General features: G+C 46.5%; 1 protein-coding gene across 1 annotated transcript in view; it reads right to left on the bottom strand.

Annotated features, from left to right (window-relative positions):
* Nucleotides 1-8,573, bottom strand: part of LOC130364299 (vomeronasal type-2 receptor 1-like) — a 95,626-nt gene extending 87,053 nt beyond the window's left edge. The window contains exons 1-2 of the mRNA XM_056568813.1: nucleotides 8,353-8,573; nucleotides 7,060-7,351 (exon numbers count right to left, since the gene is read on the bottom strand). Of these exons, the coding sequence (XP_056424788.1) occupies nucleotides 7,060-7,351; nucleotides 8,353-8,573 (513 nt within the window). The remainder of the gene's footprint in view (nucleotides 1-7,059; nucleotides 7,352-8,352) is intronic.
* Between the last annotated feature and the right edge of the window lie 11,498 nt (nucleotides 8,574-20,071).

Raw genomic sequence — 20,071 nt, 5'->3', positions numbered from 1 at the left:
TATTGTATACCTGTCTTGTGGTTTACTTGGATGACATCTTAATTTTTTCCTCGAACTTAGAGGAACACCGTCATCATGTCCGTCAAGTGCTCCAAAGACTCCGTGAAAACCACCTGTATGCTAAATTCGAAAAATGTCTCTTTGAATACTACAATCTTCCTTTCCTAGGTTACCTAGTCTCAGGCCAAGGGCTTCAAATGGATCCAGATAAACTGTCGGCTGTTTTGGATTGGCCACGCCCTTCTGGATTCTGCGCTATCCAACGCTTCCTGGGATTCGCCAACTATTACCGACAGTTTATTCCCCACGTCTCCACCATTGTGGCCCCTATTGTGGCTCTGACCAGGAAGAATGCTTATCCTAAGTCGTGGCCTCCACAAGCGGATGAGGCCTTCCATCGCCTCAAAAATGCCTTCGCCTCTGCACCAGTTCTGTCCAGACCTGATCCGTTTAAACCATTCTTCCTAGAAGTAGACAGAGTCGGAGCCGGAGCCATACTTCTGCAAAAAAACGCTACCGGACGTAACATTACTTGCGTTTTTTTTGTCAAATACTTTTTCCCCGGCAGAAAAGAACTACTCTATTGGAGATCGTGAACTTCTGGCCATCAAGTTAGCACTCGAGGAGTGGAGACATCTATTGGAGGGTTCCAAACACCCCATTGTCATTTACACTGACCACAAGAATCTGTCTTACCTCCAGTCCGCTCAGCGTCTGAATCCTCGCCAGGCTAGGTGGTCGTTGTTTTTTGCCCGCTTCAACTTCGAGATACACTTCCGTCCCGCTGACAAGAATGTCAGACGCCCTTTCTCGTTCCTCTGATGCCTCCGAGTCTGAAGCCCCTCTGCAGCATATCATTCCGCCTGAGTGCCTGGTCTCTTCTGCTCCAGCCTCACTGGGGCAACCCCCCCCCTGGAAAGACTTTTGTTCCCCCACGCCTTCGCCTCAAGATCCTCAAATGGGGGCATTCTTCTCACCTGGCTGGTCATGCTGGCATTAAAAAGTCCATTCAGCTCATCTCCCGTCTGTATTGGTTGCCTACACTAGAGGGTGACGTTACTGATTTTGTTCGGGCCTGTACTGTTTGTGCCCGGGATAAAATCCCTCGCCAGAAGCCTGCCGGACTCCTCCTTCCTTTGCCCGTCCCTGAGCAACCATGGTCGCAAATTGCCATGGATTTCATTACTGATCTTCCCTTATCCCATGGCAACACCGTCATCTGAGTGGTCATTGATCATTTTTCCAAAATGGCTCACTTCATTCTGCTTCCAGGCCTTCCTTCTGCGCCATAGTTGGCGAAGCAATTTTTTCTGCAGATTTTTTGTCTTCACGGGCTTCCCATGCATATCGTCTCGGATAGAGGCGTTCAATTTGTGTCAAAATTTTGGAGAGCTCTCTGTAATCAATCAAAGATCAAATAAAATTTCTTGTCCTCCTATCACCCCCAATCCAATGGACAAGTGGAAAGAGTCAACCAGATTCTTGGTGACTACTTGCGACATTTCGTCTCCTCTCGCCAAGATGATTGGGTCGACCTTCTGCCCTGGGCTGAATTCTCGTACAATTTCAAAAATTATGAATCCTCCGCCAAATCCTCATTCTTTGTGGTGTACGGTCGTCACCCTCTGCCCCCCCCCCCCATTCCCACTTCTTCTGGAGTTCCTGCTGTGGATGAAGTAACCTGGGACTTCTCCGTTATCTGGAAGGAGACTCAAAAGTCGCTCCTACTGGCCTCGTCTCGTATGAAGAGACATGTGGATAAAAAGAGAAGAACTCATCCTGTCTTCGCTCCTGGTGACAAAGTGTGGCTCTCTGCCAAATATATCCGGTTTCATGTTCCTAGCTACAAGCTGGGTCCACGTTACCTTGGACCATTTAAAGTCAAAAGTTAAATCACCTCTGTCTCCTACAAGCTTCATCTTCCTCCTTCTCTTCGTATTCCTAACTCCTTTCATGTTTCCCTTCTCAAACCTCTCGTTCTTAACCGCTTTTCCCCCAAGGTCACCGTTCCTGCTCCTGTCTCTGGCTCCTCTGATGTCTTTGCAGTAAAAGAAATCATCGTCTCCAAGAGGTAAAAAAAAAAATTCTTGTTGACTGGGAGAATTGTGGCCCCGAAGAGAGGTCTTGGGAGCCCGAGGACAATATCCTCGACAAGGAGCTCATCCATAGGTTCCTGGGCTCCAAAAAAAGGGGGAGACCAAAGGGGGGGGGTACTGTTACGCCGAGCGCTCCGGGTCCCTGCTCCTCCCCTGAGTGCTCGCGGCGTTCTCTTCTCTGCAGGGCCCCAGTCAGACCTGCTGAACGGGAGCGCTGCACTGTCACCACCGGCGGGGATGCGATCCGCGTAGCGGGACGCGCCCGCCCGCGGGTCGCATCCCTATCCACTCACCTGTCCCGTTCCCCGGCTGTCACGTCCCGGCGCACGAGGCGCCGCTCTCACGGGGCGCGCGCGCGCCGGCTCTCTGAGATTTAAAGGGCCAGTGCACCATTAATTGGTGCCTGGCCCAATCAATGTCTATCACTTCCCATTCCTATAAAAACCCACTTCCCGTTCCTGTCCTCGCCGGATATTGTTGCCTTAGTGCCCTGAGAAAGAGTTTTAGTGTGTTCCCAAGCCTGTGTACCCAGACCTTCTGCTGTTGCCCCTGACTACTACTCTTGATGCCTGCCCTGACCTTCTGCTCTGTCCGACCTTGCTCTTGCATCGTCCCTGTGTACTGCGCCTGTCTCAGCTGTCAGTGGGGTTGAGCCGCTATCGGGTGGAACGACCTGGGGGTTACCTGCCGCTGCAAGTCCATCCCGCTTTGCGGCGAGCTCTGGTGAAAACCAGTAACCCCTTAGATTCCGTTCCCCTGGTACGGCCCACGCCATCACCTCACTGACACAGAGGATCCACCTCCAGTGTCCTCGCTGCATACCAGTCCAGATCCTGACAACCTGTGGGGTGTTAAGGCTCACTATTCCCTTTGTTACATTCCGTGAGGGGTGTAGTTTCCAAAATGGGGTCACATGTGGGTATTTCTTTTTTTGTGTTTATGTCAGAACCGCTGTAAAATCAGCCACCCCTGTGCAAATCACCAATTTAGGCCTCAAATGTACATAGTGCACTCTCACTCCTGAGCCTTGTTGTGCGCCCGCAGAGCATTTTACGGCCACATATGGGATATTTTCGTACGAGAAATTGCGTTACAAATTTTGAGTTTTTTTTTCCTTTTAACACTTGTGAAAATAAAAAGTATGGGGCAACAACAGCATGTTAGTGTAACTTTTTTTTTTTTACACTAACAAGCTGGTGCAGCCCCCAACTTTTCCTTATCATAAGGGGTAAAAGGAGAAAAAGCCCCCCAAAATTTGTAGTGCAATTTCTCCCAAGTATGGAAATACCACATATTTGGCCCTAAACTGTTTCCTTTAAATACGACAGGGCTCTGAAGTGAGAGAGCGCCATGCGCATTTGAGGACTAAATTAGGGATTGCATAGGGGTGGACATAGGGGTATTCTACGACAGTGATTCCCAAACAGGGTGCCCCCAGCTGTTGCTAAACTCCCAGTATGCCTGGACAGTCAGTGGCTGTCTTGAAATGCTGGGAGTTGTTGTTTTGTAACAGCTGGAATCTCCGTTTTGGAAACACTGCCATACAATACGTTTTTCATTTTTATTGGGGGGGGGGCAGTGTAAGGGGGTGTATATGTTGTGTTTCACCCTTTATTATGTGTTAGTGTAGTGTTTTTAGGGTACATTCGCACTGGCTGGTTACGGTGAGTTTCCCGCTAGGAGTTTGCGCTGCGGCTGCGGTGATTTCAGCAGGCATCCCGGTCCGATCCCCGCCCGGCGCGTGGTGGGGACCAGAAATCTCCATGATGTCTGCATACGTCATGGGTCCTTAAGTACCAGGGTGTCATGACATAAGCGTATGTCAAGAGTGCTTAAGAGGTTAATGTACGCAATTGACTTTCACCATACTCAGCGGCGTCCGGTTCAGCGTACAAAAGATCCAATCCCGAAAATAAGGCGTCCACTGAGGACAACTCCGGAGCATCGGCATCAAGGGAAAATACCCATTCCTGGGAACCCCCTTGCAAAAGAGACATAATGATACCCACTCTTTGGACCTCAGTACCAGATGTGTAAGGCCTTAACCTGAAGTACAATTTGCAGCTTTCACAAAAGGTTTTGAACATTTTGCGGTTACCTGAAAATCGGTCAGGAAGACTAACTTGTGGCTCCACAGGGGCTGAAGCAGGAATAGATGACACCTGAGTTCGGGCAGACTCCAGCTCCTGAATTGTGGCTAGCAAGCTCTGAACTAACTGCTCCTGATCTTGCAGGCTCTGAGTCATGGTGTCATGTCTGTCTTGGTCTGTGTTCAGACATGGCTACTGGATTGATTGTGTTTTAACAGTGATATGTTCCCCGTTCTGAAAATAGTTAAAACCTTTGACTTTCTATCCAATAGCTCTTAGGGTGTGTCTATTTAAGATCAGCTCATTCTAGCCTCTGGGCTGGTGATTACGGATTACATATGGACTTCCTGATATCTTGCTGCTAACATGCTGGACATGCAGCTATGGAGCCTTTGGTAAAACATTCCTTGTTTGAGCTTTTAATCTACTATCGCTGTTTTAGCATGGACCTTGCATTTATGTTTGATATTTTTTTTGCTTTTACCCATGGTTAGATAGCATGATCTTAGTTGATTAAAATCTGTGTTTGCATAGTCGGTTTTAGGATTTGTATATGCTTTCTGCTATGTATCTGTTCACACTGTGTTTTCTCTTGTATCCGTTTTCTGTGTTTCTATAACTAGATATCCATGTTACCTGTCCATGGGAACACCGTGTCTACTGGAGGTTTTCTGAGGGATTGTGATTCCTATCTTGTGTTCAATGTGAACAGTGTTCTATAATTATATCTTGTTGTATCTGTTTTTCTAAGTTAACTGGGCATCCCTGTTACCTGTTCATTGGGGACTCTGTGTCTACTGGAGGTGTTCTGAGGGATTGTGATTATTCCTGCTTAGTGATAGATCCCCATTACCGGTCCATGGGGACTTTGTATCTACTGGAGGTTCTGCGGGATTATGCTATATTCCTGTCTGTTAATGGAGTCTGTTTAGACTCATCCGTTTCCATGTTTGGTGATTTGAACTCTATTTGTTTACTAGTTCATTATTCAGATCTTTGGAGTATTTATACCGGCACTGATCACAGAGTACATGATCACTTAGCTAGTGTTTTCCTCTGTGCTTTACCATTGGTCTATAGTGTCCCCTTTGCTGCTCACTGATCTGTGTCCTCTGAACTTAATCTGTTATAGAGTTCTATGTTCCTGTTATGTTTCTGGCTTGTGGCCGACTATTTATTAGTATATGTTTTTAAGCCCACTGCACTTTAGTTCAGAGAGGGACCGGCACCCAGTTGTGGATCCACTGTTTAGGGTTGATGGGTAAGTAGGCAGGGAGAGATGTTTTAGGGTCAGTTTAGGGCTCACTCTCCCTGTCCCCTGGTCGGTCCCTGACACAAGGTCTGGACTAATGATGACTGAGACTGAGATGACTAAATCATGGACCAGCTAAATCATGGACCAGCTAAGTCAAGCCCAAAGCAGAGATTGCTTCCATAATGCAGGAATAAGGCAAATACAGGTATATGGTTGGCCTGCTGAAATGTCAGGAATGGAAAGGGAAGGAGTGCACACTATTCTCGCCCACTCCTACTGGCTACTTGCAAACCTGTCCTAAATAACAGGTCCACAACCAATAAGACAGTCCCTACCTAAATAAGTGAAGTACAGTAAAAAAAAGTCAAAACAATAAACTACAATAATACAGACTCAGGTCAGGGTACAGTAGGAACACAGACAGACTAACAAAGCAAAACTAACACACTAACACAAGTCAAAGTCCACTATCCGCGTCAAGCCAGGAGTTGTCAGAGTACCAAATTGCTAATACCAGAGAAAATAGTCAGCGAGCGAATCCAAAGGGTAAAAATGCCAGAAATAACAGATTAAGTAGAAGGTTAGCTAGAGTACAAAACTGAGCTCTTTAGCAGGCACTGACTGGAAGTAGACTGCCAGCTTATATAGTGGCCAGAGCAGGACTCCAATCTAGGTCAGCTGACCAGTCCAGACAGGTGTAACCCAAGCAACAAGACCAAACAAAAATCTCTCAATTCAAGTTAACCCTTCCGTTCCTTACAACTTATAGACATCATTTATGATTTATCATCAATGTTATTGTTAATATTACAAGCTAACATCACAGGAAATATGTGTGGACATAATAGTAGGCACAAAGGACATTACCACATGTTGATTGGTGAGGTAGAACCTAAATGGATGATCATTTGTTTGTTCACCCCATTCAAAAGGAGGATTGTTTCAGTCCATCACATGCAAAATTCACTAAAACATCCAGACAACACGAAGGAATGTGGCTGATGCACTGCTTAAATGTTGAATGTTCTCTGTTTATGCTGGGGTAAGGGCAAAAAAGGTGATAGTTTTTGTAGGAAACATTGCTACAGCATGAATTGAGGACATTAACAAGCATAGTTAATCAATTAGCTAGCTGCCATTAAGATTAGAGTGCAAAGTTCACAAATGCTAATCTGTCAATGGTCACAGGGAAAAAAGTCTCTAAACCTGGGAAGCTCATAAATGAAAAAGGAATTGTGAAAGGTCCAAAAAATAATCAAAACGAAAAATACATGCAGAAGAACAATAAAAGTCTTGCCACAAGAAATAAAAAAGATTAAACAAAAAAAAAAAAGGATTGCACTTCAGGGCTACCTTCTGACATTTCTGTACATGTCCTCCTAGGTGGTATATAAGTTGAAATAACACAGTTCATAAATCGGTATCAACGACATAAAGTGCTCTGCAGCACACATGGACATAGACATCGGAAAAACCGCAAATATGTGCGATGCACAAAATTTTGCGCACAAAAACAAACTAAAAAAACTTCTACAAACAATGATAAATTCCTCCCAATGTGTATTAATATTCAGATACTCTATGTAGATATTTACACTTAGATACTTTCTTTACTCACCTGTGTATATCCATATAAGCTTAACAGCTGGGCCATAGGGAGAGTAGTACCAGAATGTAAATCCCCAATAAAACCGACCACTGCATCATTCTCCATACAGGAATAGTTTGGAGCTGTCACTGTGTGTCCAGACAGTATCTGCAGAACATCTTTTATAACTTTATTCACATTTCCACAAGAGTCATATATGTGATATCCCAGGGTGACATTGGGAAGGATATCTGAACTATTGTTAATTTCTTCTATAGCAAAGAGAAAAGCCCTCAGATGTGTATATTCTCTGGGATGAGCACTATGGAACAATACAAGACAACTGTGTTACTAGATATATACAGCAGCAATTGTGTTATAAGAAGGAAGAATAAACTATGGGGGGGATTTGCTAGTTGAAATGGAGAACTGGAGAATAAATCTGTGAATAAGATAACTAATGGAGAACACTGCAGATACAACCTTGTCCCCCGCTCCCAAAGTCCTGTGAAAATATTATAGGCTGGGTTCACATATATCAGTTGTCCGGCACAGTTTCCCTCCAGCGTGCACCGGAGGAAAACTGATGCTAGAACTGAACATCCAGCATCTCAATTTTGATGCCAGATGGTTGGACACACGGGAGGGCAGTGGAGACGGGAACGCAGCTTGCAAAATGCAAAATCAATGGACACCGATTGACATAAAACGAATGACAAATTGTCATCAGTTGTGGCATCAGTTGCATCGAGATCTAGACTGAGTTCACCTATGCTGGATGCCGGACATATAGTATGTGAACCCAGCCTTCCATGTTTATATTCTCACAAAGGTACAAATAATTGTCATGATCAAAATATCAAATTGTGATTGGGGATCAACTGACATATAACAGAAAAAACTAGACCAATGGAGCGCCGGCATACATGACAGAACTATTATTTCCAATAAAAACAGTATTCCTGCAAATACCAAGTGACCCTCATGGTCAGACAAGCCACAAAAAAAAAAAAAAGCTTGACCCTTAATATGGGTCATGACCCCCACTCAATATGGTCATGGCAATCTGCACAACGTATAGAGCCCAAACCGTATCGCTACTATCCACACAGACTCATCATCACCTCTGACACACAACAGGGACATGTCTGATTTTATATTTCTGCATTAGCGGCATAAAAGAGAATAGAACAAAAAATCTGATTAGATTCCAACCATTATTGTCTTATATTCTGAGAATATGTGTAGAAGAGTTATTGTCCACTAGAAATATAGACTTTTTTTTGTCTTTTTTATACTGTTTATATGCTGATTCCCACTTACACTATACACATCTGGTTTAAGAAAGTACTTCTTGGTTCATGGTCCCACCACAGTTTCACCCAGGAATGTACAGTGAAGATCCCTCCGATAATGATATCTCCTTCCTGAGAATATTTGTACTCAAATGTATAATTCTTTATTGTAAGATGACATTGAGCTGCAAGGTCCTGGATCTCAGCAATGCAAAGAGTCACATAGAGCTCAAATAACAATAATAACATGCTTAGTACAAGACAACAGAAGATGCATACAGTGTGCACCCTCCGATGTCCCAGCAGATGTATCAGGACCAACAGCACAGACACACAAGGATTCATGCAGCTGTACTGCAGAGGTTGTACAGGGAGAGGTTTATATAACCAGATTCAACGTAATTTAACTAAATAAAATACAGAACATTGATATAAACCACAACATCAGAAAAGTCACAACCACCAGGGAGCACCGAGCTCTAAACCAGAGCAGCTAGGAATAAGATAAACCAATTCCTTCTGATTAAAAGAATAAAAAGTAACAGTAAAATATGATGAAACCATAAAGTTACTACAATGTATTACAAACATGTAAATAACCATAAAACCCACGTAATGCTCTACGTATGTGTGATGCCTTTTATAAATTTAAAGGGGTACTCCAGTGATTTTTTTTTTTTTTTAAATCAACTGTGGCCAGAAAGTTATACAGATTTGGAAATCTCTGCTATTAAAAATCTTTATCATTCCAATACTTATCAGCTGCTGTATACTACAGAGGAAGTTGTGTAGTTATTTTCTGTCTTACCACAGTGCTCTCTGCTGCCACTTTTGTCCATGTCAGGAACTGTGTTACATGGAAAGAGGTGTCAGCAGAGAGCACTGTGCTTAGACTTTAAAGAACTTCACAACTTCCTCTGGAGCATACAGCAGCTGATAACTACTGGAAGGATAAAGATTTTTAAATAGAAGTAATTTACAAATCTGTTTAACTTGTTGGAACTAGTTGATTTAAATAAGTACTATGGGGCTTTTAAAGGAGTACTATGGGACTTTTTTTTATTATTTATTTTATTTATATAGCGCCTACAGATTCCGCAGCTTTATTTTTACCATATCGTATCACCTGCCGCAGCGGGATATTGCTGCGCTGGGGATACGCTGAGTGCAGAGTGACTCACCGGCCCACGGGAAACAGAAGAAAACAGGGACCGGAGAACTGGATACTGACATTGGAGCAACGGGGGGGGGGGGGGGGGACGTAGGCAGGTGAGTTAAAGTTTGTTTTGTTTCATTTTGCAGCCCGGGCACGGAGGGTTAATAAAAAGAAAAGCACCATAGAACTCCTTTAACAAAAATATTTTTCCACCAGAGTACCCCTTTAATACCAATCTATCTTGTGGTCTTTTTCATTGTCTATGTGGAGCTGACTCTCTGGTTTTAGCACCTGATCTTCTAATGATGGTCTAGAGCAGTGTTTCTTAAGTCCCCCCAACAGGTCATGTTTTCAGGATTTCCTTAGTCTTTCCCGGGTGATATAATTTTGGTCAGTGAATCAGGCATCACCACAGTTATATCACTTGTGAAAGACTAAAGAAATCCTTATAACATGACCTGTTGGGGGGTCTTGAGGACCACGCTTGAGAAACACTGCCCTAGAGTATCATCCGGGGGTCAACACCACTTAGTTCTGTATGGGTAGCGCACTCATGTTCAAACCCCTTTGACAACTGTGTTTGGTTACAAATGTCCTTAATGAACCTAAGTGACCTCCTAATTGACAACTGTGGTTTTGACTAGAGATGAACGAGATTTTGAAACATTCTGTTCACGAGGCACACAGAACTCAAAAAGTTTGGTTTATGGCGGACAAGTTCTAACCAAATCGGCAATTAAATAAAACACATAACATTGTCTAAGAGCTCTAATGCCTTTTATAACACTCCTAGGCCATCAAGGAATGTATGCAAGCAGTTTTGAAATGGTTTTAAAGAGGTAGTCCGGTACCACAGTTTAATGGTTATCTAGCGTACTTGTAGTGAGTTTAGCACTTTTGTAATTCACGTTATACATCCGTCCACAGCACATCTGTTTTTTACTGACCGCTTTTCTGTGAAGGAAGTTCAGTAGTTTTTCTGGTTGCTTTTGACTGTTGTCAACACCTGCGGCCATGTTTGTTCCCAAGACAAGATGTCAGTGCTGCAGGCATTGCTGTTTTTTTCCCTCCTGCAATGGTTTCGCCCCTTTTCCATGCCCCTGTAATGAATATTCATTGAATTGTTGCAGGAGGATGGATGTCTCCTCCCACTGTCAGCCTGCCCTGCACCTGGCTTGAATACCCTGTGTCAGCGCTGCGGCTGACATGTAACTCCTTCCCCGCCATTAGGACCGTGCGCCCGTGGGGGGAATCATGATAGCCGATTACCCCCCCCCGCGTAGCAGTCCCCACATCAGGGAATGAATTGACAGACGAAGTGCACTGTCCCCACATCAGGGAATGAATGAATTGCCAGCCGCAGTGCACTGTCCCCACATCAGGGAACTAGTCATATGTGACCCGCGGGCACTGCTCTGCTTCCTGACCCCCCCCCCAAGCAATGTCCCCGCAAGGGTTAACTGTGAGCCCCTCGTCGGGGAATGAATGAATTGTGGATGCAGGGCTTCTGATCAGCTTATGTTCTCTGATCAGAAGCCCTGCGCTGGTGCTCACAAATCATTCATTCTTTGATGTGGGGAGAATGTCACAGTTAAAGGAAGGCACGGCTCCTTACATGACAGTGCGCTCAGCCTATCACCGGCAGAGGCGGGACATCGCTGCGGCCAGTGATTCACTGACGGCTCTGTGAACGTAGGAAGGTGAGTCAAAGTTTATATTGTTTATTTTTGCCGCCCAGGCACAGGTATATGTCACATTCGTTAGTACAGATGTCACATTCGTTAGTACAATGAATGATTTGTGAGTGTGGGCACAGGGCTTCTGATCAGAGAACAGAAGCTGATCAGAAGCCCTGCACCCACGCTCGCAATTCATTCATTCCTCGACGTGGGGAGAATGTACAGCGCTGCTGCGGCTCACAGTTAACCCTTGCAGGGGCATAGCTTGGGGGGGGTAGGGAAGGTGATCAGGAAGCAGAGCAGCGCCCGCGGGTCACATATGACTAGTTCCCTGATGTGGGGATAGTTGACTGCGGCTGGCAATTCATTCATTCCCTGATGTGGGGACTGTTGCAGGGAGGGGGGAATCATGATAGCGCTGCGGCTGACATGTTACTAATTCCTCCGCCATGGGGACCGTGCGCCCGCGGGGGGAATCATGACAGCCGATTCCCGCCCCCGCGGACGCACGGTCCCCATGGCGGGGAAAGGGTTATATGTCATATGCAGCGCTGATACAGGGTATTCAAGCCCGGCGCAGGGCAGGCTCCTTCTGCAAAAATTCTATGAATATTCATTACAGGGGTATGGAAAAGGGTCGAAACCATTGCAGGAGGAAAAAAAAACAGCAACGCCTGCAGCACTGTCCACAACATTGTAGAGTGGAGTGGAGTGGAGTTTTTTTTTTTTTTTTTGCCATACATTTTATGGTAAATTGACTAATGTCATTACACAATACTATTGGTTACACAAAATCAAGCTGTCATATGGGTATGAATATAAAAATATAAAAGAGTCATGGCTCTAAGAAGGCAGAGAGAAAAAAACAAAATAGCAAAAATGAAATTGCCTGTGTCCTGTGTTCTCCGCCCCTAAACATCTCATTCTCTATTCAAAGCATAGGGAATAAGATATCTCGTGAGGGTTTCTGGCCGCTGATACACTCTTCGATCTCCAGCCACCCCAGTCATCTGGAGCTGGAAGGAAACTCCATTCCATGCAGATGACGGGCGACCACAGCCATTAGAGATGAGCGAACTTTTGAAAAATTCTATTTGGCCGATTCGCTAAATATTCCGAAAAACTTGGTTCGGCCTGAATTTATTTGCGGCGAATCGCTATTAAAAACGGCTATTTCTGTCCTACAGAGAGCCTCAATAGGGGTGTAGAGCTTTGCCTTGTCCTTACACACATAGGGAGTGTGCTGCGATAGGGAAATAAAACTGTTATTCAGTATGACATGCAGATTACAGGCATTGCTATTAGAATCACTGCTGCAGAGCGTCGATGTGGAAGCAGGGAGACCATATGGTATAAAAATTGAAGAGAATAAAGAGATTTTTTAATGTATTCTTTATTTAATTTAATTTGAATGTGTTTACATTTTTTGAGTACCCATTCTGGTGAGCATGGAGCTAATGGTCCTCTGCCAGGCAAGATACCACCTGTTGCAGCCCCTGCCTCTCAGCACCCCCCTGACTGTGAAAATGTGAATGTTTCATTTAATCAGTTATGGTTCATTGTTATCACTCCAAGTTGTTTCATTGGATTCTTGTGATAATTCCACAGGTAATATGATGTAGACGACCATAGGGCCTCAGACTTGAAAAGATTACATCGATTTTTTTTAAAATAAATTTAAGATTTATATTAGATTCCCAAGTTTAATGTCTCAGTGTTTACTTTGAACTAATACTGTATGACCACAAAACCCATTCTAACAAGGAGTCACATGGCATCACAATGACAGAGCCTAGAGGTGGCAGCAACATGAGACTATAGTCTAGCACAGTGATTCCCAACCGCGGTGCCGCGGCACACATGTGTGCCGTTCAGCACTGCCCGTGGTGCCGCAGGATTTTGCTGTGATTTTTTTTATTATTTATCATTATTTTTTTTTTTAAATGTCCCGCCCCGGCCTGACGGCGCAGGGGGGAAGGGAAGTTTGCATGCGCACTGCACGCACAGCGTCCCCCTGCATCTCCTCCCGTCTCCTGTGTTCCCCCTCCGTCTCCCGCGTCCCCCATGTTCCCCCTCCTTCCTCCTCTGTTCCCTGTGTCCCCCGCGTCCCAATCCTTCACCCTCCGTCTCCCTCTTCCTTACGGCGCAGGGAGCCGAAAATGGGTCCCTGCCTGGGGCGGAACTAGCTGCACCTGCGCCGGACTCCCGTGCCTGCTGTGGAACTGCAAGCTGCGCGGGCCGGCTTGCTTAAGGTACCGTACCCTTTCCACCCCTCTGTTCACCCTCTCAACCCTGTCTAAACCCCCCACCGTCACCCAGGTCCACCCTCTGTCCCCCCCCGTCAGCCATGTCTGCCTCCCCCTGTCACCCCCCCCCCTGTCAGCCATGTCCGCCTTGTCCACCTCCCTGTCCATCTCTATCACCCTTACCCCCCCTGTCACCCATGTAATCCCACCCTGTCACCCATGTCCACCTTCCCCTGTCACCCATGTCCACCTCCCCTTGTCACCCATGTCCACCTCCCCCTGTCACCCATGTCCACCCCCCCTGTCACCCATGTCCACCCCCCCTGTCACCCATGTCCGTCTCCCCCTGTCACCCATGTCCACCTTCCCCTGTCACCCATGTCCACCCTCCCCCTGTCACCCATGTCCACCCTCCCCCTGTCACCCATGTCCACCCTCCCCCTGTCACCCATGTCCACCCTCCCCCTGTCACCCATGTCCACCCTCCCCCTGTCACCCATGTCCACCCTCCCCCCTGTCACCCATGTCCACCCCCCCTGTCACCCATGTCCACCCCCCCTGTCACCCATGTCCACCCCCCACTGTCACCCATGTCCACCCCCCACTGTCATCCATGTCCACCCCCGACTGTCACCCATGTCCACGCTCCCCCTGTCACCCATGTCCACCCTCCCCCTGTCACCCATGTCCACCCCCCCTGTCACCCATGTCCACCCCCCCGTCACTCATGTCCACCCCCCCCGTCACTCATGTCCACCCCCTCTCACACATGTCCCCCCACCTGTCATCCCCGTCACCCATGTCCACCTCCCCTCTCACCCATGTCCACCCTCCTGTCATCCATGTCTGCCTTGTCCACTCCCCTGCCCAACCCTGTCACTCATGTTTACCCCCCCCCGTCTACCCCCGTAGTCTACCCTGTCACCCATGTCCACCCTCCTGTTCACCCATCTGTCCCTTTGTCACCCTTGTCCACCCCTCTGACCCCCTGTCTCCCATGTCCACTCTCCTGTCATCCATGTCCACCCCCATCCAACCCTCTGTCACCCCTGCCCATCCCTGTCACCCATGTTCACCCTCCATTGTCCACCCCTCTGACCACATCCTTGTCACCCATGTCCACCCTTCCCTGTCACCCATGTCCACCCTTCCCTGTCACCCATGTCCATCCCCCCAGTCACCCATGTCACCCATGTTCACCTTCCTGTCACCCCTGTCCACCCCCCATCACTCATGTCCACCCGCACTAACACATGTCCCCCCACCTATCATCCCCGTCACCCATGTCCACCCCCCTCTCACCCATGTCCACCCTCCTATCATCCATGTCTGCCTTGTCCACTCCCCTGTCCATCCCTGTCACTCATGTTTACCCCCCTGTCTACCCCCGTTGTCTACTCTGTCACCCATGTCCACCCTCCTGTTCACCCATCTGTCCCTTTGTTACCCCAGTCCACCCCTCTGTCACTCCTGTCCCTCTTTTACCCCCTTGTCCACCCCTCTGACCCCCTGTCCACCCTCCTGTCACCCATGTCCACCCCCTGTCCACCCCTCTGTCACCCCTATGCCCCCGTCACCCATGTTCACTCTTCTACACCCATCTATCACCCTTGTACACCTCCCTACACCCCTCTGTACACGCCTCTACACCCCTCTGTCACCCATGTACACTTCTCTACACCCCTCTGTCATCCATGTACACTTCTCTACACCCCTCTGTCACCCATGTACACTCCTCTACACCCCTCTGTCACCCATGTACACCCATCTGTCACCCATGTACACTCCTCTATACCCCTCTGTCACCCATGTACACTTCTCAACACCCCTCTGTCACCCATGTACACTCCTACATACCCCTCTGTCATCCATGTACACTCAACTACACCCCTCTGTCACCCATGTACACTTCTCTACACCCCTCTGTCATCCATGTACACTTCTCTACACCCCTCTGTCACCCATGTACACTCCTCTACACCCCTTTGTACACTCCTCAACACCACTCTGTACACTCCTCTACACCCCTGTCACCCATGTACGCTCCTCTACACCCCTTTCACCCATGTATGCTCCTCTACACCCCTGTCACCCATGTACACTCTTCTGCACCCCCCTGTCACCCATGTACACTCCTCTATACCCCTCTGTCACCCATGTACAACCCTCTATACCCCTCTGTCACCCATGTACACTCCTTTACACCCCTCTATCACCCATGTACACCCATCTGTCACCCATGTACACTCCTCTATACCCCTCTGTCACCTATGTACACTCCTTTACACCCCTCTGTCACCCATATACACCCATCTGTCACCCATGTACACTCCTCTACACCCCTCTGTCACCCATGTACACCCATCTGTCACCCATGTACACTCCTCTATACCCCTCTGTCACTCATGTACACTCCTCTACACCCATCTGTCCACTCCTCTACACACCTGTCACCCATGTACGCTCCTATACACCCCTTTGTACATTCTTCTACACCCCTTTCACCCATGTATGCTCCTCTACACCCTGTCACCCATGTACACTCCTCTACACCCCTCTGTCACCCATGTACACCCATCTGCCACCCATGTACACTCCTCTATACAACTCTGTCACTCATGTACAGTCCTCTATACCCCTCTGTCACCCATGCACACCCATCTGTCACCCATGTACACTCCTCTACACCTCTCTGTCACCCATGTACATCCATCTGTCACCCATGGACACTCCTCTACACCCCTGTCACTCATGTACACTTCTCTATACCCCCCTGTCACCCATGTACACTCCTCTACACCCCTCTGTCACCCATGTACACCCATCTGTCACCCATGTACACTCCTCTACACCCATCTGTCACCCATGTATGCTCCTCTACACCCCTGTCACCCATGTACGCTCCTCTACACCCCTCTGAATGCTCCTCTACACCCCTCCGTCACCCATGTACGTTCCTCTACACCCCTCTACACCCCTCTAAACCCCTCTGTCACCCATGTCCACCCCTCTGTCACCCATGTACACTCCTCTACACCCATCTAAACCCCTCTGTCACCCATGTCCACCCCTCTGTCACCTATGTCCATTCTTCTACACCCCTCTGTCACCCATGTAAAAAAAAAGAAAAAAAAGTTTGGCGCCTAATAGATTTGTTTTGCAGGTTTAAAGGTGAAGAATTGTGTGTGGAAGAAATCGTGATGATGGCCCAGACCAGATGGAGAAGAGAAGGCAACAATGCAAATTAGAGAAGACGTCATTGGTGAGTTGCTGTATAACCCCTTAAGGACTCAGGGTTTTTCCGTTTTTGCACTTTCGTTTTTTCCTCCTTACCTTTTAAAAATCATAACCCTTTCAATTTTCCATCTAAAAATCCATATTATGGCTTATTTTTTGCGTCGCCAATTCTACTTTGCAGTGACATTAGTCATTTTACCCAAAAATGCACGGCGAAACGGAAAAAAAATCATTGTGCGACAAAATAAAAAAAAAACACGCCATTTTGTAACTTTTGGGGGCTTCCGTTTCTACGCAGTGCATATTTCGGTAAAAATTACACCTTATCATTATTCTGTAGGTCCATACGGTTAAAATGATACCCTACTTATATAGGTTTGATTTTGTCGCACTTCTGGAAAAAATCATAACTACATGCAGGAAAATTTATACGTTTAAAAATGTCATCTTCTGACCCCTACAACTTTTTTATTTTTCCACGTACGGGGCGGTATGAGGACTCTTTTTTTGCGCCGTGATCTGAAGTTTTTATCGGTATGATTTTTGTTTTGATCGGACTTTTTGATCACTTTTTATTCATTTTTGAATGTTATAAAAAGTGACCAAAATACGCTTTTTTGGACTTTGGAATTTTTTTGCGCGTACGCCATTGACCGTACGGCTTAATTAATGATATATTTTTATAGTTCGGACATTTACGCACGCGGCGATACCACAGATGTTTATTTATTTATTTTTTTACACCGTTTTATTTTTTTTATGGGAAAAGGGGGGTGATTCAAACTTTTATTAGGGAAGGGGTTAAATGACCTTTATTAACACTTTTTTTTTACTTTTTTTTTTGCAGTGTTATAGGTCCCATAGGGACCTATAACACTGCACACACTGATCTCTCATCCTGATTACAGGCGTGTATTAACACGCCTGTGATCAGCATTATCGGCGCTTGACTGCTCCTGCCTGGATCTCAGGCACGGAGCATTCATTCGTCGATCGGACACCGAGGAGGCAGGTAAGAGCCCTCCCGGTGTCCGATCAGCTGTTCGGGACGCCGCGATTTCACCGCGGCGGTCCCGAACAGCCCGACTGAGCAGCCGGGATACTTTCAGTTTCACTTTAGAAGCGGCGGTCAGCTTTGACCCCCGCTTCTAAAGGGTTAATACCGCACATCGCCGCGATCGGCGATGTGTGGTATTAACCGCGGGTCCCGGCCGTTGATTAGCGCCGGGACCGACGCGATATGATGCTGGATCGCGGCGCGATCCCGCTTCATATCGCGGGAGCCGGCGCAGGACGTAAATATACGTCCTGCGTCGTTAAGGGGATAAAGCAGCACTTTAAACTACATAAATAGATATAGTGCATTGCGTTTTTTCCTTTTTTTTTTTTTCTTGCTTGTCAACTCGGTAGCGGTGCCCCGAGGAAAAAAAAATTTCCGAGGTGTGCCCCGACCCGAAAAAGGTTGGGAAACACTGGTCTAGCAGAATGACACAGCCTGGAATTGGGGGCAGCACAACCCAGTCTGGAGGTGGCAAAAGCCTGACAAGACCATAGGGCCTCACAATAGATAAGATTAAAGATATTTTTGAAATTTTATATTGAAGATTAGATACATTAAAATTTTAAAAGTTTAATTTAAGGTGCCAACAGCATGAGGAGACCCTATGGTGGAACAATGACACAGCCTGGAGCTGGGGGCAGCATGAGTGGACAATAGGGCTTCACAATCCCTAAGATTATCAGATTAATTTTAAAATTGAAATTGAAGATTTATGGTAGCTAGTGCTACCATAAAATATTTTTAGTTAATGTCCCAGGCCCAGCAGCATCAGTAAACCATATATTGGCTGAATGGCAGAGCCTGGAGCTGGCGGCAGCATGAGTAGACAATAGGGCTTCACAATCCCTAAGATTAAAAGATGAATTTTAAAATTGAAATTGAAGATTTATGATAGCTAGTGCTACCATAAAATATTTTTAGGTTATGTCCCAGACCCATCAGCATCAGTAAACCATATAGTGGCTGAATGGCACAGCCTAGAGGTGAATGAAGCATGAGGAGAACATATAGGGGCTGAATAGCAAAGCCTTTAGTTGGTAGAAGCATGAGGAGACCATATAGTGTCTGAATGGCACAGCCTGGAGTTGGTGGCAGCATGAATAGAACATATAGTGGCTGAATGGCACAGCCTGGAGTTTGTGGCAGCATGAGTAAACCATATAGTGTCTGAATGGCACAGCCTGAAGGTGGCTGAAGCATGAGGAGACCATATACTGGCTGAATGGCAGAGCCTGGAGTTGGCAGGCGCATGAGGAGACCATATAGTGGCTGAATCACACAGTCTGGAGTTGGTAGCAGCATGAATAGAACATATAGTGGCTGAATGGCACAGCCTGGAGTTTGTGGCAGCATGAGGAGACCATATAGTGGCTGAATGACATAGCCTGGAGGTGGCTGAAACACGAGGAGACCATATAGTGGCTGAATGGCGCAGCCTGGAGTTGGCTGAAGCATGAGGAGACCATATAGTGTCTGAATGGCACAGCCTGGAGTTTTTGGCAGCTTGAGACCATATAGTTAGAGATGAGCAAATCGAAGCTGACGCTCCGGGGACTGATTACAAACTGGGTGCCACGTGCAAGATCCCGGGGGTCCCCAGTGGCGGGACTCCTGCGATCAGGCATCTTATCCCCTATCCTTTGGATAGGGGAAAAGATGTGTAAGCAGCGGAGAACCCCTTTAATCCCCGTTTGTTTGCTTTTTTGTTAGTGCTACACTGTTGTGTCCTGCTGCTGTGCAAAAATATGTTTTTTGGCTTATTAAAGCGCATTTTTTTGCCCTCATACGCGCATACCACATACCTACATCTAAATAGTGTACCATTTAGTACCTGTTAATCTGTCAAGGGCCTACATACAGTGAAAGTCCAAGCAAAATTACTCACGGCTGGTGTTTTAAGAAAATACAGAGTTTTTAGGCTTATTGTAGCGCATTTTTTGCCCTCATCAGTGCATAGCACATACGTACATCTAATTAGTGTACCATTTTGTACCTGTTAATATGTCAAGTGCCTACATACTGTGAAAGTCCAAGCAAAATTACTCACCGGCTGGTGTTTTACTAATACAGAGTTTTTAGGCGTACTGTAACGCATTTTTATGCCCTCATCAGTGCATACCGCATACGTACATATAATTAGTGTACCATTTTGTACCTGCTTTCTGTGAAAGGCCTACATACTGTGAAAGTCCATGTAACAGTACTCACCGGCTGGTGTTTTACAAAAATACAGAGTTTTTTTGGAGTTTTTTAGAGCATTTTTCTGCCCTCATCAGGGCATACCGCATAAGTACATCTAAGTAGTGTACCATTTTGTACCTGTTAATCTGTCAAGGGCCTACATACTGTGAAAGGACAGCCAAAAGTAG

Source organism: Hyla sarda, chromosome 1 (genome assembly GCF_029499605.1).
Source record: "Hyla sarda isolate aHylSar1 chromosome 1, aHylSar1.hap1, whole genome shotgun sequence".
Lineage (NCBI taxonomy): Eukaryota > Metazoa > Chordata > Amphibia > Anura > Hylidae > Hyla > Hyla sarda.
The sequence above is the reverse complement of the archived record's forward strand: the minus strand, read 5'-3'. Positions and strand labels throughout refer to the sequence as shown.